The following is a 26,287-nucleotide window of genomic DNA, read 5'->3' on the forward strand; positions in this document are numbered from 1 at the left end:
AGCTGCCTCTCCCTTCCTGAGGGTGGGGTGGGAAGGGAAGGGAGAGGGCTCAGAGATGCAAGAAGCTCTACCCTGAGCATCAGCCATAGACTGGCTCCAGGCCCTGCCAAAATCATGGGCCTTGGGAGTGGTGTGAGTTGGCACAACTGAGGGGAGATGGAGCTAGGAAAGGCAGGATACTTGGAAAGGCTTTTGCCCTAGGGTCCAGGCCCTCACCCCTGGAAGAGTTAGATTCTCCTTTCTTCCCCTGCTCTGGGGGCCTGTTGGACTTTTAGGGAAGGACACAATCCCACCCTGACTTGCAGAGCGGTTTGGAGGCTGGGGACTGCTCACCCCTGCTTTGACAGACACTCACCTCAGCCTTCAACGAGCTGCTAGGGAAGGAGGCCACTTGCTATAGGATTGGGCCATCCACAGAGGGAAGCGTATTACACCTGCGCCCTGCCATTAGCCCCTCCCAGCTGCACTGGTGGGACTTTAGCTGCATCTACACTGGCAAAGATGGGGGTAGGGTTTTTCCATTTCCTCCCTCCCCCACTCGAAGCAGCCGGGGAGGCGGCAGGGCAGGGGTGGGAGGTGGAAATAGGCCCCTCAACAGAAGGTTAGAGCAAAGTTAGATGCGGTCTTTGATGTTGGAACCTGTGCACAGATGTCACATCCTAACCACAGGTCACATCCAAAAGTGACAGCTATGTGTGATATTAACACCACTATTTATACACCTCAAGAAAGAGTCCAGCTTTGAGTTGGGAACATTTTATTTTGCTCTTAAGCAGTTGGACCTGGGTGATTACACTATAAAACCTTTGTTCCTCGCCATACAATTTGGCCTGAAAACAGAGGAAAGTTATCACAACAGTTTTAGATGTATTCTTGAAAGAAGTTTCATTTTTTCTAAGTGCTAAGAAAGGGAAGAGTCTGTTCAAAAATAGTAAGACATACATCACAATGCAAAGTGCAGGCCTTTCTTGGGAGTTTGCAACTTTAGAAATGTTCGATCTTTCTCCACGCAGATTCAGTAACTTTCCCTGCTACTAGCATTTAAGTGTTAGTCTGTTTGTATTAAAGTAGCATTTTTCCCCATAGAAAGGAGAGAGTGATCAGCACCAGCACCTCACACCCTTCAGTAGTACAGACAGTTAAGAGATCTATAAAACCCTCAAGGCAACCTATAATCCAAATGATGGTTATTGGATAGTTAAAGTTTTCCAGTTGTCTAATATCCCGTTTGGTAACTGCCATCAGATTATAAAAAGCTAGGTCTTAACTAATGACTCACATACAAGTGTTTGGCAGATTTTGGAATCCACTTTATGGACACAGTCTTGACCCATACTAGAGCTGCTTGTATTCAGGCATCGCTAGCTCATGCGCCCGTTGGTTGTGCCCAGTGTTCCACTTAGCCTCAGCGCCCTAGAGGGTGGGGGGTTTAGACACAAGTCCACAGATCATTTTTGACTACTATGATTTAACTGATTACCTACAAGTATCCGTGTGTTATCCAGCTAGCACATGGGCTCCCTTCTCCCCCACCCCAAAACACAGCAGCAAGATGCAGGAGGGACTTTGGGAAGAACCTTCCATTAAGGGAATGAAGCAGCCAGAGAGGATTCACTTAAAAGTTCCACTATTTGATACAGTGCATCAAATGGCACCTATCCCTTAAGAAGGTGGCCTCAGAAGCCCCACAAGCGACAGATGAAACACAGCCATGGATGGTCTCAGGATTCTGAGCAGAGGCCAACAACTATGCTTTGGCCAAGGCTTCTGCGGGTGCCCCTAATGCTTTGATATTCTCAGCCTTCAAGCTTTACTGTCCTTGTATTACAGGCAAGGGGAGTTTTCCTCAGCTAGCTTTCCTAATCCAACTTACTGCCTGCTACGCCATTTCAGGCTACCCCAGGAAGGCTTCTGGCACAGCCATCACTGGTATTAAAGCTTTAGCTACAGAAAGGTGGTGGTGGGGGAAAGAGGGGTAATAGCCCAATAGAGCACCGAAAAGGGAAGCTACCATACACTTGCTCCACTAGGGAAGTCCAACTATGGCTTGACAGAATGCAGAGTTGGCTGGAGATCGGAGGTGGGGTGTGCATGAACCCTATGAGTCATTTGCCAAGTGTCTAAGATCTAAGCTAGTGTCTCGATATATGTCCCTCAATATACCATACCAGCACTAGCACAAGAGCCATAAGACCAGCCCACTGAGAGTCTGTTCTCAGAGCCCTGATCCAAGCAGCCTTGGGGCACAGCGGTTAATAGCAATTTGCATGGTAAAAAGAAATCCTCAACTTCTCTGGAAGCCCTACATTGCATGTGGCCCATGCAGCCCTGTGCTTCACATAGGAAAGGCCTTTGCTGCCATCAGTACTCGCACCGCAAAGCTTAAGCCACAGGAGGGGTTTTCCTACTATTCGAGTGTATTTCAGCTGTTGCTGGTCTGCAGCATTTAAGGCGCCCTCAGAGCCACCCACTAAGTTATGGAATCGCCCGACGTGGCAAAGGCTTTACAGGGTGGAGAGCTGCAGGGAACACACTACCTACAGAATGACTATTTTCACTCTGCTGTTACACTCCAGCCAAGAAGATCTCGTGGCTGTTTTGTGACCTGCCTCCCATTCTACCAGCTAATTTTCAGTTCCCATCCTTACGTGGTAGCACAAGTGTCACACTGCAAGGAAGAAATCTCATTGGATTGGGGAATGGAGCAGCTCTGGAATAGCTCTTACCTGTGGTGACATTTTACAGTGTCATGCTTAAAGACATTTCTCATTATTCTACTAGAGTCTGAGGTCATGTGTGGAACAATGCAATGCAGCTGGTTGGCTCTGTGTAGGTAGAAGAGCTCTGATTAATTTGAAATCCAGGGAAAAACTAAAGACTTGTAAAGAGTAAGTGGTCACCATACAAGTTTAAAAGTCAGTGGCTTCTGCATGAGTGCACCACAGAAGTGCGGGCAGGATAGCCAGGGAGCTAAACAATATTGCTTTAGCAAAAATCAAAATGAGAGCCACTGCCACGTGTCTAAACAATGGCACTTGGGAACCAACTAGCCAGATAAACCAAGTTGCTCATTTTGGAAAAACCCACTACACTTTAAAAGCAGTGATGAATGAGCCTTCAGTCTAGAGCAGCACCCCTCCAAAACCGCAATCACAACCTTGAATCTTACACCTGTACATGGCTGCCTAGCCTAATACTGGTCTATTAAAAAAGTTGGCAGCATACGTCTCTTAAGATATGTGGCATGTGAACTGATTTCCACACTCAGTGAACTTGAGCAAGTGAACCCATCCCCCCTAGTTCTCCCAAATCGGGTGTGAACGTCAGCCAGTGTAGATCTATTTAGTAAGCACCTCTCCATAAGCCTTGAGCAGCCCAGGTTGTTAAATACAGACATTTTCCTATATTAAACCAGTCGTCATTTCTACACCACATGTAAACCTTGTTTGCTTTACAGGATTAGCTATTAAAGTGCCTATTTCTTTTAGGATTCTCATCTTCTAGGTGGAAAGACACTATGTGGGCAGAGGAAAGGACTCTTCAGGGGGATTAGCCAGCAGGTATTCTTCATCCCTGCCAGGCTAAAAGTAGCAGGTGAGAGGTCTCAGCCCATGCCAGCCCCAGGCCAACAAATGTTGAATATTTTGTATTTCAAATGCTAGGACTGAACTGGTTTTATCCTCATCTCGTGTCTTGGTGCAGGAAGTCTGAGCTGTGGCAATACAGTTCAATAGCCTCAGAGAGTATTTTGTGCCTCTCTCAAGATTGTTCAGAATCAGTTATTTTACCCAACTCTGCATCTCCTTTCTAGGATCCTGCCAATGGACCCAAAGTGAGTCTGATCCCTAAGCAGTCACAGGTACCAGTGGGAATCACCCTCCTGTAAGAGATCGGCACTTCAGGCTTCAGCAGCATTGGTCTGGTTTGTTTTACTAGCGTCTTGAAGGAGTGGTGTTGTTTCTGAAGACCAAGATGGTTCAGTCTGTGGGTCTGGCTCTCGTGGGCTCTTCTCTCTGGCGTTTCTCTGAATGAATAAAAGCAAGGACAGGTGACTCAGGGTGCAGCTAGACACCAGCACTGGTCATCACACAACCCAGTGACTAAAGATTTACATAGGCTACCTGACCGTATGTTCAGCACTGGAATTGGTCATCATGTAAAAACTCCCGACTAATCTGCAGTTTAGTGACACCCACAAAGGGGGAGCCAGTTGCTCCCCCACAACATGTCCCATTCAGAGACCAGAAACTGGCTGTTTATTAACCCACAGCTACTGTCCATCCCAGTGTTTATTGCTGCCCTTGGGAGAAGTAAATGCTTAAGAGCACCAACATGTGGTCCATTTGATCACGGAACATTCGACAGAGGTTTCAAAACAAAGACAGGATGAAAAAATCTGAAGAACTACAGGTTTCAAGAGGGGTGTAACATTGGCATTTACCACAGTAGCATCTCAATGGAGACAGTAAATACATCAGGCATTCTAATTAATACATTACCCCAGCAACCTACAGCACTTGGTCCATTCCTGGGCTATTCCATCCTGCCAATGAAAGTTTACTGCAAAAGCCTTTTGCATAGACAAACAAGCTGTATGGCAACTTAACCCCAAAAGCTTTCCAAAGTAAGCATCATGCATGATAACAGAGTGACCTGGTGACTCATTCTTTAGGAAGTGGTTGACTTCATTTATTACAGAAAAGTAAGAGCAATCCTAATGTATGTAAGTGGTATGAAATAGTCAAACTGGTAATTCTGGGCCACATCTTGTCAGAGTACTCTTTAAGTCTAAAGATCAGAAGCAATACAACCCTCTATTCTGCCTAATGAGAGACGTATTCTCAGCTCCATGTGGGCGCTCCATATTTGTACAGAGCTCCCACCGGGACCTCATGGAATCCCAGGAGAGGCCCCTCCTGGGAGATTTTTACCCCAAGTGAGGTTAAGCAATCTCAGGCTGCTCAACCTGGAAAGTACTTAAGCGTGTGTGTTAGACTCCCTTTTAGGAACGGCTCTTTTCTGGATTACAGGGCCTTTAACTGGAGTATGCATCTCGATCCACAAAGCGAGCGCACATTTAAAAGGTTGAACAGTTCAACACCTTGATATAGAAGCTAAAAATATTTAGCATGTGCCAAGAAAGTTTTAATCAATCCATTCCTAATTCACCGCTTTTAAAAGTGTTGCTTAGTCTCGACTGGTGTTGGCTGTATCTGTTATAACACTTAAGACTGAAGAGTAACAAGTTTTGGTCTCCAAATTCATTTTCAGATTTGGCCGAAGTGAGGCAGATCCACAGGTGTCACCCAGGCTCTTGTAGGTCATTGCTGATTTTACCCCCCTCTATGCCCCAGCAAGCAAAAGTTCTTACAGATGATAGGACCTCACCTCCATGCCAACCGTCACATACATCTAGCCAATATTGCACCCACCTCCAGGACTGCAGATAGTGCTTCCCATGAATCCACCAAGAAGGGGGTTTTGAAAGAAGAGTTACCTGCACCTTCTATTCCCAACACCTAATGAAGTGTGATCTAAATGCATGCAATATTCCCATTTCCTAGTTTAACCCAAAGCAAGCTTATTGCCACGAAGCATGAATAAAGTTTACCAAGAGGGCGTGTAGTTTAAAGTGCTCAATGTTCACATGTAGTTTGATAGATTTAAGCAACATTTCAGCAGATTTATCAAGTTAGCATTGTTTAGAGAAGAGTTTTACCTTTACTGGGTACCCACCTACAGGCTGGCTTCCTGCAGCACCGTCCCCTTAACTGATGTCAACGGTTTTTCGGACAAGGCCTGGTCGGCCTCTTTAGTCTTTTTATTGCTACTCCAAAATAAAAAGCATTTTTCCTAGAAAATAATCAGGCTAGTTTATGTTGTATTTTAAAAGACATTTGGAAGATGTTTCCACTTGAAAAAGGGTGGCTGTGTTTAAGTTGTAATCATGGTTTACTTAGTTACTAAATTCTAGTTCTTTACACGGAGTTTAAATTAGAGCTACAACTTTATTAATTTTAAAAGAACAACAATCTGTACCAAGCCATCTTTAAAATGGTCTGTTCACATTTCAGACTCTTGAGAGACTTCTAATGAAACATAAAAGGGTTTGTTCAGTGGATTGGGATTGTCGCACACCGTCACTGCATGCAAACTTTGCTGTGGTTGTGCAAGGGGGGGATTTTTTGTTGTTTTTAAAGCTTTTGTTTGGATTGGTGGGACAGACAGACACCATTTTAAATTGGCTCAAGTTATAATCCAGAATCTAACTTTGCATTTAAGAGACTATTTAACATTTTCCAGTATCTCATTGAGGTTGAGTAAGCAACAGTGCTCCCTCTAGAAAGCTGCTCTGGGAAATGAAGTACATTTTATATGCAGTTGCAAGAATTTAAGGAGATTTCATAATGGATCACAGATGGATTTAGAGCCTTTGCCTTAACCACAGGCACTCAGTCAAGAGCATTCTGGCTCTTCAGAGGGAGGACTGTGGTTGATTAAGCAATCTATTAAGAGCTGATTATTAACACTTCACTAGAACAATCAAGAATGTACCTTAAATGCAGCTTTTATTTTGACCTGTGTTGCAGTTTGTATTATGCATCTATTGATCACTATGTAGTTACGTAACCCTAAATGCTCAACATGATTCCCCTACAAATTTATAGGGCCACTTCCAGGTTCTCTGCTGTGATTTTTGTTCACTCATTTTTCAGTGGGTAAGAAGAAAGTTTCTTGAAGTCACATTTGGTTGTGTAGCACCAATACAGGCTCAGTTGTGGCTTAGCTGGCAACACTAGTTGCTCACCAATGGATAATTGCAACTGCCTTGTGCCTAGGATTCTCTTTTGCAGATCAGTATTCACAGTTTGCTACCAGAGGCCTCCATTCATGCAAGTGGCCAATTGGAGTTCATTGACCCTATACTGAATCCCCATTGGTAAAGTACTCCCTGTAGAGGATACCCATGTTTTAGGGTCTGTTGTGGTGTCCCTGTTAAAACCAACTCCTGTAGAGTGGCCACTGGAAGGAGCTGTGAGACAGTGTATCTGACAGCAATACACTGGTTGCAATTGCCCTGCATAAACACCCCCACAGGAAGTTTTTTGGGCTGGGCTTCCCTACAGAATTAACTGGGTTCCTTGCTCTGCGCTCAAAGCCCCGCCTCCATCTAAGGGTGCAAGAGCTGGATAGACCAGGGGTGTAAAGTCTCAGACCAGCATAAATGTGGAGTAGCTTCTGGTTTCATAGATTCCAAGGCTAGAGGGGACCATTGATCTAGTCTAACTGCCTGTTTCACACACGCCATAGAACTTCCCCATAATATTTCCTTTCAAACTACAGCCTTTTTAAAAAAAAAAAAACAACCACACCCTTGATTTAAAGGATGCCAGGAATTGAGAACACACCCACAACCCTTGTTACATTTTCCTATGGTTAATTAGCCTCCTTGTTAAAGTACGATCAAAGTCAATCGTGTGGTTCCCACTTTATGCCAAGGAATAGCAGCACTTTTGCTTTTCACATAATGGCGCTCACTACTAACAGGTCAGTCACTTGTACAATAGTTTTGATCATCATTTATCCCAGCTAATTTACTAATCTAAATCACTTCAGAGAACCATCAAGTGAATCAAACACTATTGAATCAGTTTCACTATGCAGTAAATGGTTTAGCTTTAAGATTACAGACCTGGTATTCCTTTGGAATTGTTCATCCACGCTCACTTTGCAACAAAGGGATTTGGAAATAATATGCCCAAGTCAATTATGCTGCCGTGTGGCTTGGTTTAAATCCAATTATTCACCACTTGGAAAACCCTGGCAACTAGTTAACTGCTGATATTCAAACCCATTTTAAGATAAGTGGGATAAGGAAAAGCCTGCCATTTCTTCAGTGCATGCAGAAGTCATGATTGTTTCAAGGATTTAAGGACTGGAGGGCAAAGTAGGATCTGCTTGGGCCTCTGTTGCAGATATCGCAATCGCAGGCAAGTTGAGCCAAAGTATCAAGTTGTGGGATTTAAAGCCAGATTCAAATGAGCTAGTTGGGAGGAGTATGTACACACGCAACTTGCTAGTCAATAACCAGGAGGCTGTTTTAAAGCAAACACGGACTATTTGGAGTCTTTCCAGGTGCACATTTTGGGGCCAAAGTTGAAAGATGTCACTATCAAGGGTTTAAAGCAGTAACTTTTGGCATCTTTTCTCATGCGTTATCCTCATGTTACACAGCAATCCTCAAGATTACTCCAGCACAGTAAAGGAGTGGGATCACCCCATACTATCTCTAAGTCCCAAGGCCACTCATGTTGAAGTACCCTATATGCTGCACTCTGAGTAAACAGCAGATTCTCAATACCCCTTGATGATCTTCCCCAAGAGAAAGGGCCCCAGGAACTTTCCCATCTTAAGTGTACCTGGGAGGAACTACTGCATATGTACACTGGTTAACAGACTTGTTAGGAACTTGGGAGCTAGCTTGAGTCACTAAGGCCTGGTCTACACTACAGTTAGATCGACGTAAGCAGCCTTGCATCGACATAACTACGTCCATGTCTACACTACAGCCTTGTCCCACCCACGTAAGTGCCTTACTACACCAGCATAACTACTCCACCTGCATGAGAGGCTTATTTTGGTGTAGTTAGGGCGACAGTGTCTGTGTAAACACTGCTACTTACATGGGTTGGCCCCTGCTCCCAGTAGGGAATGGAGAGGTGGGGAGGGCAGCTTATCAGGAGCTGGTGGGCTCTCAGCTCCTCACACTGCCCCTCTTAGGTTGGTGGAAGTGCTCCTGGTGAGAATGCAGACCACCAACCCAAGGAAGGTAGAGTGGACATGCACCACTGTAGTAATTACTGTGGTGGCTGTAAGTCGACCTAACCAAATTCAGTGTAGAAATATCCTAAAGTTGCTAAATGCACAGAATCCATTGCTGGAGTCTGAAGTCTAGAATCTGAACTACTGTCATACTGCTGCCTTTGGTACTGGGGGAAGGGGCAGGAGGGGAATAGGAATCAGGGATCCAGGAAAGAAGAGGGAGAAAGCAGCTCACCCGCTCCTTTCCTGCTTTCTGCATTGAACATAGTGAGCTCCTGGCCCTATTCCAGTCTATTTTACCCACTGCAAAGGATCACAGCCATTACAGAAAGTGGTTGCAGTCCAGACTTCTAGGAGGTTTAGCAAACCCCACTGCTAAGACACCTAGTGATCTTAAATAGGGAAGTCACTCAGTGCTAAGAAGCAGCTAGGCAAGGGAATATCTTTTACTGGACCAACTTCTGTTATGAACAGAGACAGACAAGCTTTTGAGCTCGAGGTCATCTAAAGCAGTGCTTTGTGTGAGCTTGAAAGCTGGTCTGTCTCTCTCGGCAACAGAAGTTGGTCCAATAAAAGATATTACCTCACCCACCTTGTCTGCCTAATATCCTGGGACCAACTGCCACAACACTGTATAATAAGCCAGACTTCTGGAGAGTAAGCTTGGGGTTTAGCTCGTGAAAGGAAGTGTTCATATACTTTGAGCCATTCAAGCAATAACTAACGAGCATCAGTGGCTACTTCAACACTTGCTCTGGTCAGACCAAAAAAAGAAGGGAGAGTGACCTTCCCACACCTATCACATGGCAGAAATGGCTTGTAGGAATGTTGATGAGGAATTTGGAGGCAGGGCTGGAAGATACAAGACAAAGAAGCTTCATTGATCTTAGTGTCAGGTAAAAAGGCCCACTCATTTGTTGAAGTCTTTCAGGTGTTCAGAGTTAGACGTGAGCAGAGGTGAGCAATGCCCCCTAGTGCCTACTTCGCAGCAGGGAGTGTGGCCATCAAGTATGACATCTTAAGACATCAGCAATCTTACATTAGATTAACTAGCACTACAATTGAAAAAAAAAAAAAATCAGAAATTTCTGGATTAGGTTGAAAGTTGGCATCAGTTGATTAAGCCATGAGTTTTGCCATTTGCTTGTTCCTACCTGTCTCTTTACCTCCAGTACAATGGCAGCAACAATCAAAGCGACACCCAGACCGATGCAGATATATTGCACATACTCCAGCACAGATGGGATCAGTACCAGGTTGGTGTAGAACTGCTTTAAGACTGAACCTTCAATGGCCCCGCTCTGCCCAGAAGAGAGTAGTTTTCAGTGGCAGTTTTGCAGATCATAGTTCACAGCACAGCGATTCTGTATTAGTGGTGTCCCTGCTTCCTCTAAGGCATGGCTTGGAAAACTTATTTTGGCATAGAGCAATTCAGTGAAGTGTAAGAAGTTAACAGACCACAAGGAAATAAATGCTAGTCTTTAAAACAGAAGCTGCATTGGAATTTGTACTACCAATAGTAGGTTTAACTTGTAATAAGTGCCTAGGCAGCCGGGGCTAAAATGTTTGGGCTAGCGACCTTAAGTTTTATTCATTTCATTAAGTGACAAATACCCAGCATGCCCTTCCAGCTTGTACAGCTGGTAGGCGTTTGCCCACCTGTGTTAACTTGGGAGACCTAGACCGAGAAGTTAAGCGAGAATATCACTGATGCTTTCTAAACACACAAGTGATCAGAAGAGGTTACGCACTCAAATTGCACGACTGAGTCAGGAAGAGATTAAGTGTGCAGCCAAGTGTTTCTAATCCATTTATGCAAAGTTCCAATTAAGAACAGTGCAGCTTAGACCTTTACTCCAGTTGAAGTTTCTCCAGTAAAGACACGTAACGCTGCCCTTCTAGTCCCTTCCCACACTGCTCTCATTACAAACCATCTACTTCTTCCAACTGCCCCTCCATTTCCTCCTTTTCGGTACAGATTCTGCATGGTTAACATTACTTTTCCAACCAAGGGGAGTCAATCCAACTCACCTCTGCAAACCAAAGTATAGGCAAGACAACTGGCTTGATCTGTCCTGTTTGACTAAACAGAAAGAAAGGTTCACACTTATATTTATTATCAGTCAATCGACACATACCAGCGTTATGCTCCAATGGTTTCTAAGGAGCTGGTCAGTTTTTACTAGACATTTCAAAATTTGACAGGCATGAAGACAATGGAAAAAGTTGGTGATCCCCCTCCCATTTCAGTGAATTCTTTCTATGCAATATTAGGTCTGATTAAACTGCTCGGATGCAAAAAACTTTAAAGTTGTTAGTTTTTAGGGGAAGAACTTGAATTTTAGTTGATGTTTAATAAGTACAGTCAGCATTTCCCAGATATTACTGTAGTATCTGAAATACCACGGTTCTTCCCATAGACTTCCAAAAGGGATCACTTTGGAAGCATTGAGTTTAATGGGAACCTCTGTGCTTAATCCAAGAGTTGTTCTAATGCATTCTGGCAACCTATGTGGTACTGGAAGTGTAGGTCATAGTGTTGCTGCCTCAGCTAATTGTCAGAGGTTGGAATAAAACTGGTCTAGAGAGTGCAAGTTTACCTCCTCCTCCAAGAGCAAGTAACCTACTGCTCCAAGTGCTATCGCACCAGATTTCAAGAAGAGCTCAGCACCCAGTTTGGAAGTCTGGCCACTTGTTTTGATACTTGAGTGGCAGGAGTGTGCTTTTGGAAGGCCGACTGCAATTGTGAGCACACAACGTTTCAGAACTCAGTCCCAGGGAGTCTACTTTGTATTTCATTTGCAACAGGGCCATCAGAACACGGAGACTATTGCATGACTAGGCACTGCTACATTCCAAGCTCTTAAAGCTACAGTCTGATGTTAAGTTATGTCTACACTAGAAATGCTTTGCCAATATATCTCCTAGTGTGGATGCAACTGTAAAAGCAAAACTGCACTTTGCACCAGTATAGAAGCCACCCCCACTCCCCAAGTGAAACAAGCTACACCGGTAAGAGCAGTTTTGCCAGTATCACCGTGTCTGCACTTGGGCATTCTGATGGCATAGCTGTGTCAGGGGTGTGAACACCACAGCCATGTTGTCAGGAGTCTAGTGTAGACATAGCCATGAACTGGTACAGAGGTTTTGTCCACACAAATAGCTAAAGCAAGATAAATAAGAAAGCCAACTGAAGAGGCATATACCTGCATATGGTGCGTTACAGTGGAAAGCCATGTAGGGCTTGTCTGTTCATGAGCTCAGCTGAGTAGAAATGTCTTGGAGAGAAAAGGCACTAGGCTTTGAGGTATTTTTATGACAATATCTTGACAAGTTTAGGTTTGACAATGGACGTGAAACTGAGGAATGGGATTAGACAGTGAATAGATTGTACTACATAGAGCTGGTTTTTTGGATCCAGAAGAATTATAACAAAGAAGCTATTCAAACAGCATTACATTTGTGAAGCAGCATGTAAGCCACATGTCTCTTGGACATCCCCAAAGCAAGCTACTTACCTTATGCCAGAGACCTTCTTTATATACAGACTCAGTTGCAGCTTGATGGAGCAGTTCATTGGAATTCCCGTGACCTGCATTAAAACAGGAAACCAAGCACGTCTCAGCAATACTGCCTGCTGTTCATGTAGAAGAAAGCTCTTAAAAACAAACAAACAAACCCCAAAACACTAACAGAATTGCAACATGTGAAAGTGCCTAGCACATGCAAAAGAGGGGAGGGAAGGAGAACAGAAAGAGGGTCAACGGCTCTGAGGAAGACCTTGCCTTAGGAGGCAAACTATCATTGCTTTTCACTTTAAGCCTGGGCTACAGGGAGTGCTTAAGCAGAGACAAGAAGGTGTGGCAGTCGAGTCAGGATTCAGAAGACAGAACAGTTTTCTAGGAAGATCATAACAGCCTCTTCTGGGAAATCTGATGTCTTAGCAGAAGAACTCTGCTTTCAGAAGGTACTTGAAAGGGTCCTCCAAGGTGGGCGACCAAACCATTCCTCAAATCACAAGACAAGATTAAAAACCAAAGCTGGCACAAAAGAACTGCTACTACTGATAGAGTAGTGCTAACGGAGAAACACTGTAGCAGACCAATATTGTCAAGTCAGCACACAGCAAGGCCAAATAACTGACTTGCACTCTAAAAACAACCAGTCCTTGTGGCACCTTAGAGACTAACAAATTTGGGCGTAAGCTTTTGTGGGCTAAAACCCACTTCATCAGATGCACTCAAAGGCCTAAAGGCAAGTTGGCACGATTAAGAAATTGGGTGTTTGTATCCTAGTCTAATTTATGAAAAGATAGTTTTAGTGCAACGTCAGCTTGCTTTGACGTTTAAGAGCATGAGTTGTCTGCAGGGCAATATCCTAAGTGTCAAGGTGGTAAGATGCACAAAAGCCCTGTCACTGGGGAATTTGGCAAGCGAACGACCACCCACACAAGGTTTCATTCTTTGATTCAAGCCACTTACTAATCATTTACTCACATTACTTCCACAGTGGTGCCAACATCCATGAGGATGACTGACAGGTGTTTAGATACAAACTGTTGGACTATCAAAACATCTGCCAAAATGATGTTGCCACGGAGAGTTAAAGCTAACAAGATTAAGGCTTTAGCAGGATTGTAACATCACTACAGCCTCCTGTTTAAGGGTAGCATAATACTCTTACCCCTATTTAATATCTTCCCCACCCTCACCAGCCTTTCCCACACCTCTGCTACTAACCTTCAATAGCTTTGCAGTGCGAAGCAACAGAACATTTTGTGAATTGTGCAACTGAGGTGTTATCTCCATGGCTCGTGTTTATTACAGCTATTTTAATTAAGCCGTATTGCCATGGACTTTATTTTATGATCTACACAGATTAGCAAGTAATTGCGGGGGGAAATTAATCTTTTCCTTTTAAAGAGCCAAAGTACACTTACCTCTGCCCAAATATTGTAAAAGCCATGGACTGATGGCGCACAGCTGTAGTCGCAAGAGACTGCTTAGTTCTAGACCAGGGGTCGGCAACCTTTCAGCAGTGGTGTGCCAAACCTTCCTTTATTCACTCTAATTTAAGGTGTTGCGTGCCAGTAATATATTTTAACGTCTTTCTATAAATCTAGAATATATAACTAAACTACTGTTGTATGTAAAGTAAATAAGGTTTTTAAAAGGTTTAAGAATCTTCAATTAAATTAAAATGCAGAGCCCCCCCCCCGGACTGGTGGCCAGGACCCGGGCAGCGTGAGTACCACTGAAAATCAGTTCACGTGTGCCATAGGTTACCTACCCCTGCTCTAGAAGATCTTACCCCTCCTTATCCCTGAAGATTAACATGACACTTCCATGAGAGCTATTGTTTTGGTTAACCAGAGGAGTTTATTTTAAGCCTGTGCATTTGTCTAAAGGCAGGCTTAAAACAGCTCTACAAGTGATACCTAGAAGTCAGAACACAGCCCCTTAATGGGGTCAAGATTGCTTCATTGCCCTGCAACCCAACCTCTGGTAAGAGCACCACTGCACTTTGTAAGTCCCATAGCTGCTGGGCAGGAGGCGATCCTCAAATTGCATTCTCTAGAGCTTTAAAAAAGCCTTTACTGAGCATGTCTTGGGTGCTTGTTTCCTGGAGAAGCCCTATAAAATATGGGATCCAGGACAGCAACTGGACTTTAGGATTGACCTGGTAGCCTACCAAGCTGGAGGTGTCTATTATACATTGGAAGTGGAAGAGAAACAGGTGAGAAATAGAACGAAGTCACAAGAGGAGCCAGCAAAAGCTAGTAACCAGAGGGGAACAGAATAAGGAAGATTCCCCCAGAAGGTTCAGTTAAGTTAAGTTTAAGTTTTAGGACAGGCTCATCCAAAAATGTGTTGAAAGGGGGTCCAATAGCAGTAAGAAGTGCAGGATGCAGAAAAGTATTTATTCCTCCACGTTTGTAGTGACAACAGCCTGTCAGGAGGGCATCTACAGTTATAGCTGTTGCACAATCACTAGGAAGTGTGCCCTGTTTGTACATTTGAGTATGCCACTGGGCTACTTCTCAGCATCAAATGGCTTTGCTCTGTAACTTCATGGACAGCATTCCTGTTTGCACCACAGAGCAGAGTCTTACTGCCCGATACTAAGGAAGACGACGACATTTCACCCACTATAATAGGTTAGCGGTCAACTCCAGGTAAGTATTTCTCCAGGATTAGCTGGTGCTCTTGTCAGACCTGTATGTTGTCTTGACAGACTGTGCAAGAGAACAGCTAAGTTCTGACTAGATACAGCCTAGTGCAGGTTCTTGGTGAGGTTTGATGTGCAGTGAGGAAGGGGGGAAGAGAAAAAAAAGGGGTTTGAACCTCATTTATTCTCCCTTAACACATATTAGACTTTTATTCACTAATTTTGAAAAGCCCCTTAGCGGACTGAGAAGTCATTCCCAGCAGGGCAATTAGACCAGAGCCGTCAACACAATTATGCTGGTGATGTGTCTATCTGGCATGCTGTATTTTGCAATTCTCTGAAAGTAGATCAGTGAGTTTGTTTTAATTATGGTTTTACAGCCATTTTATCTAAACGCATCTCAGCAATAACCATTTAAAATCCTTGTACTATGGAATCTGCTCTTGTGCCAGTTTTAGTGCCAGAGTGTGAGAAAGTTGACAGGCAGCTAATGTGCGGCTCTGTCTAGAGCCTACACTGAAAACAACATTCCCAGACCTCTTTGTGCAGAGCTTAGACAGAAAAACATCTAGAGTCACTCTCTCCAGAAAGCCTGCATGCGACTTGAAGCCAGCTCACCGGATGAACGTCAAGGAAGAGCCCATGCTGCTCCTTATTGGGATGTAATCCATCGACGGCTTCCACCAAGACAGGGTCAGCATTGTAGAAGTGTGGGTGGGATATGAACACTGGTGCATCTGAACAGAGTTAGGTCACCTTAGAGGGCTTGCATGAACATGTTTATTTAGAGGAGTTAGCCAGCTAAGAAAATGCAGACAAGATCTTTTGGGTTGGAAGCTGGATCCTGGAGGGTCTGCGTCCCTCCCCCGGCCCCCAGCAGCCCACCACCCCATGCTCCAGACTTGGGTAGAAAGAAAATCAGTCCTAAGCCTGCTTTGGCAGATGAGTGTGAAGGAGATTTCCATACCTTCCCTGGCAGTTTATTCCATTGCTTAGTGAAGCTTAAAATTTCTTAATACTTAACCTACTTTTTCCCTGCTGCAGTTTAATCCAATCACTTCTCACGGTCCATGTTGATTTAATGACACATCGGTGTCAGGCATCTTCTATGCATTTGGAGATTGTGAAGCCAGAGGTTTCACAAAACTGGACAATTACCTTTCTGGGGCCTGCTGTTCTCCAGAGAAACAGCTGAAAGGTGATTTGGCTTCAGCTTAGCTCCTTGCATGCCCCCAACTGATGCATTTCTCTTCAATTGTGCTTAACTATTTCCCCTCCACGTCAGGTTAGAGATGTACAACTTGAACACAGGACAAAAACCTTGCATGAAAGTGTATCTGTCCTTATTGCTAATCCCCTGGAAATGCTCAGGATACAATGAAGGGGCTTTTGTATAGCCTATAGACCCATGCCATCTCTGTACACAGCACAAGTCAAGAGTAAAAGGCTTGGTTCTAGAGGGCAACATTCACTGGGTTCTTGTTAGGATCTGGATATTAGCAGTTATTAAAACTGATTGCATGAGCAACAAGTGCTGCCAGAGGTGGCATGCCAAAAGGTAATCTATACAGCCCATCAAAAGTTGTGCAATCTCAAATTAAGACCTGTTGCCTATTTTTCTTGGGCCATCACTGCCTTACGCAAGGCAACAGCCTAGAATGATCTTTAAAAAAAAATAAAATAAAAAAAACCACACACGCAATAGAATTAGAACTGTGCCCATTTTGTAAGTTATTAAAGGTGTAGCATAACTGCTTGGAGCAAAAACAAGCATCCCAAGTATTGTGTCCCCTATTTTCATTGAGCTTTACAGATAGACATTCGTAGTAATTCTAGAAAAAGCAACAAAGTCCTGTGGCACCTGATAGACTAACAGATGCATTGAAGCATAAGCTTTCGTGGGTGAATACTCACTTCATCAGATGCATGCAAAAAGCTTATGCTCCAATACATCTGTTAGTCTATCAGGTGCCACAGGACTCTGTTGCTTTTTACAGGCCCAGACTAACACAGCTACCCCTCTGATATTAGTAATTCTAGAGTGACTGAATATCCTAAAACCAGTTCTTGATTTTCTTTTTTGTTTGCTTTAAAGCTTCAGGCCCTCCTCCCCACCTCCTTGCACCTTACTTTACTTACACAGGTGAACAGCATGGGTAAAAGTGCTACACAATCAGAAATCCCCAGGCATGCTGCCATTGGTAACTAGCTGTATTGCTTAAGCAGTAGGAAGACCATAAAGAGATTTGCCTCAAGGGAGTGATGGGAAAACTACTGCTTATGGCTTGAGATTAGCCTAGCCTAGCCAACACAAGAGTAGCCTAGGGTGCATTCTCTGCAATGAAAAGGGAATGGACTGCATTGCATAATAGCTCTGTCTCCAACGGCTATTGGAGAGAGACTGACATACAACTCACTCATTCTACAGGTGCTGACATTCTGGATTCCAGATTCCCTGCAGGGGCAGAAGCCTTCATTTGGTGGATAATCTGTTCCGTTAGCAAATAAAGTCTTCGGAGCCACAAAGCGATAGGTCGGCACCCCTTTAAATACTCCAGACTGCTCGTACACTAGCTTCATGGATCTAGAGGGATTACAGTGAAATATTAGAGGGAAGGAGAAAGCTCTTCTTACAGATAACTAAGGGATGCAGATGGCACTTTGGCTGCAGGTCCTGGGGCGGAAGGACCCCCCCCCGCCACAGGTCTTCGGGGCACTTTGGCGGCGAATCCCGGAGCGGAGGGACCCCCCCGCCGCCGAATTGCCGCCAAAGACCCGGAGTGGAAGAAGCTCTGGGCACCCGGTCCCTGTGAGAGATTTCCGGGGGAGGGAGAAACCAGAGCGAGTGAAGGACCCCGCTCCAGGGGCCCTGAAAAACTCTCGTGGGGGCCCCTGTGGGGGGCCCGGGGCAAATTGCCCCACTTGCCCCCCCCGGGCAGCCCTGCACTCAAGGAAAGTGAACAGGGATGCAGAGAAGATTCCACGCCCCCTTCCTCATGTAGTTTCACCCATGTCTCTAGGAGTCGGAGTCCGTCCAGTGGGAGGGCTCTTCCCTTGTCTAGTTCTGGGATAGCAGTACTCAGAGCATGTTACTGACCCGTTGCCTGGAGATTAAGTACTTAACCCTGCATTCTCCTTTCTAGGAAGCCAAGCTTTTCCTCCTGCAGGAAGGGCAGGTGATCCCTATAGACAACAGCCTGCAAGGTTCACATAAATACCATGCCAGGCACTGGGGAAACATTCTGTATAGGCATAGTGTTAATTTCAGTTTGCAAGAGCATGAGAACAAGGCAAGGGGACTGAATTGGAAGTGACCAATGTCATTTCCTCACTGGGACCCACAGCACCATGACCTGACTGGAGCACATTGGACTCCACAGGCTTCCATATGCAGAGCGAGCTATTTATTTGGAGGGGAGTGGTGACTGCTGCATGGCATGGAGCTCCAAGAGAAACGGACGGTTACTTTGGCCTGCAGGTTATTGCTCATCCTTGGAAAGGGATCTTTCTGCTTTGTTAAAGATAAGGCCAACCGATTATCCTTGCTCGATTCTCACAACCCACGTCTCGGGACTCTTAACTGCTAGGGTGCCCAAACTTGTGTCCTTGGCACTAGGTTCTCTTGGTATTACTGAATACCTTCTGCACACACAGATCAGATGTTAAGTTTCTATTGTAAGACAGCCTTTGGCTTAGTGAACTAGTTTGCATGGTAACTGGGAAAAGTTAAAAAACCCCAAACGTTTTCAATTCTGTTTGCTGGCATAAGCAAGAACTTACTGTTTTGCATTGCAACTGCTACCCAGTAATGCAATTAGTGTTGTCAGTGTTGCAGACTGAATCAGTTTTGAAATAATGAACTTCTCTGCCCCAGCGATGCAGACAATGCATGTTAAACACTTTATACAAATATCGGTAACCTCTACTGCCAGGAAAATAACGTCCTTGCTTTTCAGCACCTATAGAATCTGGAAATGCATCACTGCTTCCAACTGGGCCATTCCAAGTATTGTTAACAATAAAGGTCACTACTTAATACCAAAAGGGACACGCTGCAGACCCTTTAAATTCATGAAACAGCCCAAAGGCAGCAGTTGGAGTAATTAAACTGGTTAGAAAGTGAAGAGTACTTCTAGCTTCCCTGAAGTTACTTCTGTAATTGACTTTCCTAGAGTTCATAGAAGCTGAAACCAGATGGCACCACTGCAACCATGGTCTGACCTCCTGTCTAACACAGGCCGTAGGACTTCCCTGTATTCATTCTAGCTTGAAATAGAGCATAGAGGAAAAACACCCAGTCCTGATTTTTAAGGAAGTTTCCAGTGATAGAGAAACCACAGCCACCCTTGTGAAGATGTAGTAATGGTTGCTTACCCTGTTAGAAGTTTGCACCTTATTCCTAGTCTGAGTTTATCTAGCTTCAGATTCCAGCAATTGGATCTGCTACACCTTTGTCTGCTAGGTTGTTCGAGTCTTTGAACACAGGTGTTTAGAACATTTGATAGTGTGGTCTACAGGCTAAAGCAGGGATTGGACTAAGGAAGCCTTGATTCTATTCCTCTGCCTTGCATGATTTCCAGCCTCCATTTTCCCCTTTTGGAGATGCTAATATCTGCTCACCTTTGATGAAAAGGTAGTAGACCAGTGCAAACTCATTTTTTGAGAGCAGCAGATCTTTGGATGGTAAGATGTGCCCAATCAGACAAACAACTGTACTCTGAATATCTGAGATCACTTCAGAACGCTACCTTGAACACTGGGCGGTAGCTGAAGTTTAGTTCTACAAATCAGTGTTATTTTAGAGGACAGGCGAGTTATAATGAAGATAGCTATTTAACTAAGCAAGACCACACGTCTTCCAGCAACATTGCATTCTGAAGCTGAAGACTTCGCACTTCCAGTCATGTGGTTAAACATGCAGATACAGCGTACAAGACAAAATTTAAACTAATCTTACCGACAGGCATCAGGACTATAAAACTCTAGAGAAGAGGAAGGGGTCATGAAAGGAGGCCACATCTCTCCAGAAGTCCCATTGATCATGTTACACTCATTGGAGTGCCAGTAATTCACCTGCAAGAAAAGTTGCAAGAGGAATTTAAAAGCCAGACTGACAGCTATGTTAGTCAAACAGCCGTACTAACAGTTTCCTCTATATTTTAACCCTGAGTGGTTTGCTTGTTCCTCATCCTCCACTTCAAAATAACGAGTCTTCCAGCAGTTCTACTTGGTGAGCAGCAAAGCAAGTGTTCAAACAAGTCTAGAAAGCTCAAACTAGACCCTTCAAAAGAGTGTCAGGTAAACCTTGTCTCCTATCCAACAAGAGGAATCCAGTCCCTCAATATTTAAGATGGACAATTCATGCAGTGGTGCCTCCTGAGATGTCATTTCTTGCCAGAATAAGCAAGAGGTGGCAGGACCTCTCTAGAGCTCCACAGGTGCTTGGAAGGGTTTTTTTTTTTTTTTTTTTTAAATAAAGGGAATGAAAAAAGGGAAGTAATGTTAAGAGGGTCTTCAAGTTTCCCATGCATGGAGTGCCATCTTTATGTTTGAAAGTCCCACTCCCCTCCAAACTGACTTTGATGCCCTCTTATATTTGAGGAAAGTCCAAATAAATACCAGTGCTTCGTGACAAAATAGATTTAGGGAATCAGAGGCTAGCATTGCCGACTTCTTATCTGGGAACAGCAGGCTTTAAATTGCGGCTACAGAACACACACCACTTTGTAGGGCTGCTAAAATTGGCCATTAGACAGGCACTAGTATGGTCCAGAGGCCTCTGGACAGTTTTTCCACTTTAAGTTGCATCACTACCAAGTTAGTCTTACTAAAATATCCAGAGTTTGAAAAAAAGCCTGAGAACTGGTTAGTCATTATCTTGATTGTCAGTGTGTTATTCACAGGAAGCCAATATTTATTTAGCTTGCCTTCTCCAAGCACCAACCTTCCAGCTAGGTTACAAGTCTTAAATCTTAGAAGGTGGGTCATGGTGCAATGTTTGAGACCCCCTGATCTGACAACAAAAATCACTGAACAACCCCAGAAGGGGGGCTGGAAGCCTGAGCCTGCCCGAGCACTGCCGCCCTGGGGGGGTGGGGAGGAGAGGGCAAAGCAAAATCCCAAAACCCCAGTCCCTGGTGGGGTGGAGGGGGTGAACACAAAGCCAAAGTCCAAGGACTTCAGTCCCAGGCAGGTAAGCCTGTAACCTGAGCCCTGCCACTCAGGGCTGAAGCCCTCAGGCTTTGGCTTCGGCCCTGTGCCCCAGCAAGTCTAAGCCAGCCTTGGCAAACCCATTAAAACAGGGTCGCAACCCACTTTGGGGTCCCAACCCACAATTTGAGAACCCATCTTAGAACTTTGTCTAGCATCAGGCACCATTTTAACTTCAGATGAGAAAAAAACCACATGGTCAGCCATAAAGAGAGCTCTCGACTTTGATTAGCAGAACGTTGTTAGGCAAAGAGGTATCATTATAGAAAGCTAGAGTTGCTTTCTAGAAAACAAGGGTACATTTACCTTTTTTAATCCATTCCATGTATCCACTATGTGGATTTGATTGATGTCTGTGGCCCCAGTATACACAGTGAACAGTCCTGTATTCGAGTTGTTAAACTGTAGAAAAGAAAGAAGAATAACTTCCCAGACCCATCCTATGCAGCAAGATGACGGCATGTGGCAGCATCGCTACCTACATAAGCTTAGTTCTGTGGACACTATCTGAAGACTAACCAGGTTAACAATGACTTTGCTGACTAACTCCTTCCTAGGTATGCCTAGGGACATTTTAAGTGCCTCCCCTGCTGGGGCAGTGCAGCCTAGCATTTAGAGAAGGGGAATGGAGTCAGGACTCCCAGGTTCCATCCCAGTCTTGGCACAGACTTACTATGGGACCTCAAGCAAGACTGTGCATCAGGTCGCCTATATGCAAGACACAGATAATACGGAACAGGAATATAGGAGGCTAAGTGAACTACTGTTTCAATGCAAGGCTGCAAGCAGTGCAGAAGTGAACACAGGGATACTTAGCTTCTTGAAAGAGATGGGTTATGAGACACATGTCTTTGTGGGTGACATTCACCTGCATGAACAATCCTATGTTGGCAAAGGGGTAGCCTAAGACTTGGTTTTAACGTTACCAAGTGCGAGTTTACTTACATCCATAAATAAGCCAAACTTCCCCTTGAAAGGGATCAAACCGGGCACAAAATTGTTCAGCACATCTATAAGCGGGTCGTCATAGCCCCACATGATCTCTCCCACGGTTCGGTTCATAAAAGCGTCCTGTCCCAAGCCAGCCAGTGCGCCACTTATTAACACCTTCAAAAAGTGAGGTAGCTTCTCCATCATAATGGCTGCGCCCTAGGGTAGAGAGAGATTCAGACAGCAGATACCAGGATGCCATTTGGTACAGGAAGTGAATGGTAACAAGTAACAAGGGAAAGTTAGTGTCGGCTCCATTGTTCAGCCAGCGGGTCTGAAGCTCCAGGATGGATTCCTCAAGCCAGAGAGAGTTCTCCCCCAACTCGAGCCTTTTGCAGTTACAGTGTATCCTGTGCTTGCAGTGGGAGGTAATATTTTCTGCTCCGAGTTCTGCTAAATTCTCATTCAAATCCCACGTGACCCCCCGGTTTTACACTGTCACAAACTACACTCACCCCGGCTTAGCTAAGCCTAATGAACCAGAGACAGCATTTCTCCCCCACCCCACCCCATATCAATTCCCTGGAAACACCCGTTTGGTTTTAGAAAAAACCAAACCCCAGTGACACTCAATCACATTGTAACAAGGTCACCAATTATCACAATCCAAGGTACTTTCAGTAGTCCTCTGTGGAGAAGGCCCAACTCTACCAGGGACAGTTTGAAGTGCTAAGGTGATGCTTTCTGTACATGCTCCAGTACCATGTGGTGTGAGCAGAGGCTCTTGTATTGTCCAAGAGCTTTGTTGGAGAAATTTGATGCTGGCTTCCCCCAGCTGCTTTACCTCAGCGCTGGCTGCAACACACCATTGGTTTAATAGGATACTCCTCATCTACTTGAGAACTGAGCCTGCCCCCCAAAAACACACACCCATTCTGGACAATTTCATAATTGCCTATACCCCCCCCCCCCCTTTCGCAGGAGTGAACTATTAAAACCCCACTCCTCACTTCCAAGTTCTGGAAGTAGGGATGAACAGAGCAGTATTGTCTGAGGTGGATTGCTCGATTTTGGGTTTTGTGGCTGCCCCCCTCTGTCATCTGTATCTTGACCCAATGCCTTTATTCTTGTCGGAGACACATTTTGCTCAATCACCCCTCCTGCTTACCCAAGAGCAGGTGATTACAACTGTGCAAAGCTATCAAAATACCCACAAAGAGAGAAACAAGTTCCTCGCGTCCTGTAGGCCACAGCAGCCATACGGAGCCTGTCCTGGATTAAGTCCAGTGTCTATAGTCTAAGCAGGGGAATGCACAGACTTTGCAAGGCAGGCTGGTAGATTGTCATTTTAGGGTGCTGCAGCAGGGTAACTCTCCCAACCCCTGCAGACACAAGAGTAAGGAATACCCCTCTGGAGTTTAAAGTAGTCTTACCATCACAAGGATGTTTGGCACAACAATGTAATCCTCTTCCACCCCATCAGACAGGTCTGGCTGGAAGAAAAACGTCCGGTATTCCAGGAAGGAAACTGTACCATTGTCATGGAAAGTTATATTGGTTTTATACCTGTATTCTCTAGTTAAAAAAAAATTAAAAAGACCAGGCATAAGTAATCATAGGGGCACTTTCCCCAACAGCTCCAGATTACATGTCTCCAACTCCCATGTTGCAGGAGTCAGAGCAAAGCTCACACAACCTGCTAAGGTTTTGCTGGCATGTCACTAGTGCCCTTTCAGCTCTGGCTTCATTAACTCCATGGCTGAAGTTGCTATTAGGTTCTCTTCTGCAAGAGGAGTAGGTGCTTATCTGGCACTTCATGAGGTATTCTGCAGGAACCATTTCAAGAGATTTGGCTTTGAAATGGGGTGGGAGGACACTTGTGGTGGGAATACAGCCATTATAACCGGCCACCTCTCTGCTGTTTTCAGTCTGATCTAAAAGAGAGCAGTACTGAAGCACTTCTTGAACTGCAGAAGGCCAGCTCTAGTACAATTCTGTGCAGAAGAGTGAAAAGCAGAGGGCAGGAGGCAGCGCATGCAGCAGAGAAGACAAACAGGAAGCCAGAGTGAAATGAAACTTGAAGGAAGGGAGTCAATTGGGGAACAAAGTAAAATCAGGCCAAGAGAGATAAGATGAATAGCAGAGTGCCTGGCTACTTGATTTAACACCCTTTGCTAGTGGAGAGAGTCTATAGCTAGCAGACAGCGATCTGAAGGACCAATGCATTCTGGGAAACACTGTGGCTGTTTGAAGATCGCTACTGGAACTCATCTAGGACAGCAACTATTTGCTATTAGTACCTAGTTACCCTCCAAACCAGTTGGCAATCAATGAAATGCAAACTGCTTCTGTGAATATTGCCCCCTCCCCCAATCTGAGGGGAAAAAAAGTTGTCTGCTACTGGCTCGCACAAATTCAGCAAATCAGTGCTATTAACAAGGGGCAGGAATGCATGACCCTACTCACTGGGGAGCCCAACAAAAGTGAGGCCACATGGTAAGAATTTATCTTCCCCTCCCCAAGGCAGATACCAGCACAACATCTAGCACATCCAACTGGCAGAATTCCCATGTGGATTTAAGTAAAGATCAGGGATTCAATTCAAGATTCATGTGGCAAGTATAGTACAACAGACCTGCTCCACTGGGCTGGGAGTTTTTAGTTTGTAATGCAAAGTGGGCACGTTGTGGGATTCTGGAGAACTAGCTAATTATGCAGCTTTGAATCAGTGGCAGCCCAACAGAAAGCCTTTTATTGTATGGACCAGGTAAGACTGGAGGCCCAATAATTACAGCAGAGAAAGGACAAGAGTCTTGATTTGCTTTAAGTAATCCTAATCAGCTGGAAAACAGACATTTATATTAAGCAGCTTTGCCTTTATTCATTCAGTTTGTAGACTCATAATAAACCCATTCAAAACTGAAAGCATGTTAAGGTATCTCAACCTACAGGCGGTCAACATGGTTTTAGCAGAGTGCTGACTTGCCAGTTCTGATGGCAACTCCAATGTGTCTATACAATCAGGCTCCCAAATCCTACCCAACCAAAAAACGCTTTGGGATTAAAGAGCTAATCTTCCCACACAAGCTTTCTTGGTCTACTGAATTGACTTTGGGTATGAGTTTGTGCCAGGGATGTCTGATAAGATTGCTGTTACCAAATGAGAGGCCATCTGGTCTAATGCCTCCCCCTCCAAATGCACCAAAGCCAAGATTTTCAACGAGTTATTGGTTTTTGGATGTACTCCTCAACACTTCTGCTCCCTTTAAAAGGGCCAGATTTCAGAAGGTAGGAGCCTGGTACGTCTGGAAAAAGTCAGGCTTGTTAAGTGTGTGGGTGGGTGGAAGAAGCGCACCTCAATTTGGCTGGAGTTTAAAAAAACAAAAGTAGTGCTTTCAGCCTAAGTTTTTACGATGCATTTTTCTCCTGTGCCTCCTAGCTGCTCCCTTGTTTGCTCAGCCCTGCTCACAACCTTGATCTTAGCTAGCTCTGTTTTAATTAACATAGCCATGAGCTGGAGGATTAAATGAAGACTTAAAACAAACTGTTTCCAGTCTCGCCTTGTCTGGGTTCAGTGATGTACGAGACAGAAGCCCTAGCATGGATTTCAGCTATTCCTCCCCCTGGATCTGCATCACTCAGCCCCACGTAAACCTTCACCAAGCTAGAGCAGAACTCCAGGAATAAGAGTAACAGTGAACGCTTCATTTCTGCTCAGCATGCATGCAGGTGATTATGCCAATAGCAATACTAGACCTGTAAACATAAGGCCCACGCTGATTCACCACTGGCTTGGCTCCCAGACGAATCTCTTTTGGATTCAGCACCTCAAAGAAGTAGGCTGACAGGTAAAAAGGAACAGGAACGTCTTTCCACATACCGAAGGCGATGCTATTGGGATCGATCCTCACGTTCTGGAAGAGAAAGCAGACATTTGGGCTAGGCTTTATCACACCTGTATTATTGCCTCTCACAGAAGACAGCCATTTTACTGTCATTGATGCAATGTGCTCATTATGAAGCAGCTTTTAAAGTGTACAAGACAGAAAACAGACAAGCTATCCTTACATTGGTCATACTAAGAGCTAAGCTGGAAGAGGGTCTTCATATGCCAAACTTTTTTTTTTTGCACAGTTAAAGCCCCTTGTGACCGTGG

The 26,287-nt window shown here is 44.7% G+C and overlaps 1 protein-coding gene across 2 annotated transcripts in view; it reads right to left on the reverse strand.

The window, feature by feature from the left end:
• Window positions 1–2,596: 2,596 nt before the first annotated feature.
• SCARB1 (scavenger receptor class B member 1) overlaps window positions 2,597–26,287 on the reverse strand; it is a 45,346-nt gene continuing 21,655 nt past the window's right edge. For both annotated transcript variants that reach the window (XM_026656875.2, XM_026656874.2), the window contains exons 2-12: window positions 25,888–26,045; window positions 23,565–23,706; window positions 22,147–22,350; window positions 21,508–21,603; window positions 19,949–20,064; window positions 17,409–17,575; window positions 15,610–15,728; window positions 12,342–12,415; window positions 10,855–10,906; window positions 9,978–10,124; window positions 2,597–4,024 (exon numbers count right to left, since the gene is read on the reverse strand). In XM_026656875.2, coding sequence (XP_026512660.1) covers window positions 3,899–4,024; window positions 9,978–10,124; window positions 10,855–10,906; window positions 12,342–12,415; window positions 15,610–15,728; window positions 17,409–17,575; window positions 19,949–20,064; window positions 21,508–21,603; window positions 22,147–22,350; window positions 23,565–23,706; window positions 25,888–26,009 — 1,365 coding nt within the window. In that variant the 5' untranslated portion in view covers window positions 26,010–26,045 and the 3' untranslated portion in view covers window positions 2,597–3,898. The remainder of the gene's footprint in view (window positions 4,025–9,977; window positions 10,125–10,854; window positions 10,907–12,341; window positions 12,416–15,609; window positions 15,729–17,408; window positions 17,576–19,948; window positions 20,065–21,507; window positions 21,604–22,146; window positions 22,351–23,564; window positions 23,707–25,887; window positions 26,046–26,287) is intronic.

This window comes from Terrapene carolina, unplaced genomic scaffold (assembly GCF_002925995.2).
Source record: "Terrapene carolina triunguis isolate 2854851 unplaced genomic scaffold, T_m_triunguis-2.0 Scaffold234, whole genome shotgun sequence".
In the NCBI taxonomy this organism is placed as follows: domain Eukaryota; kingdom Metazoa; phylum Chordata; order Testudines; family Emydidae; genus Terrapene; species Terrapene triunguis.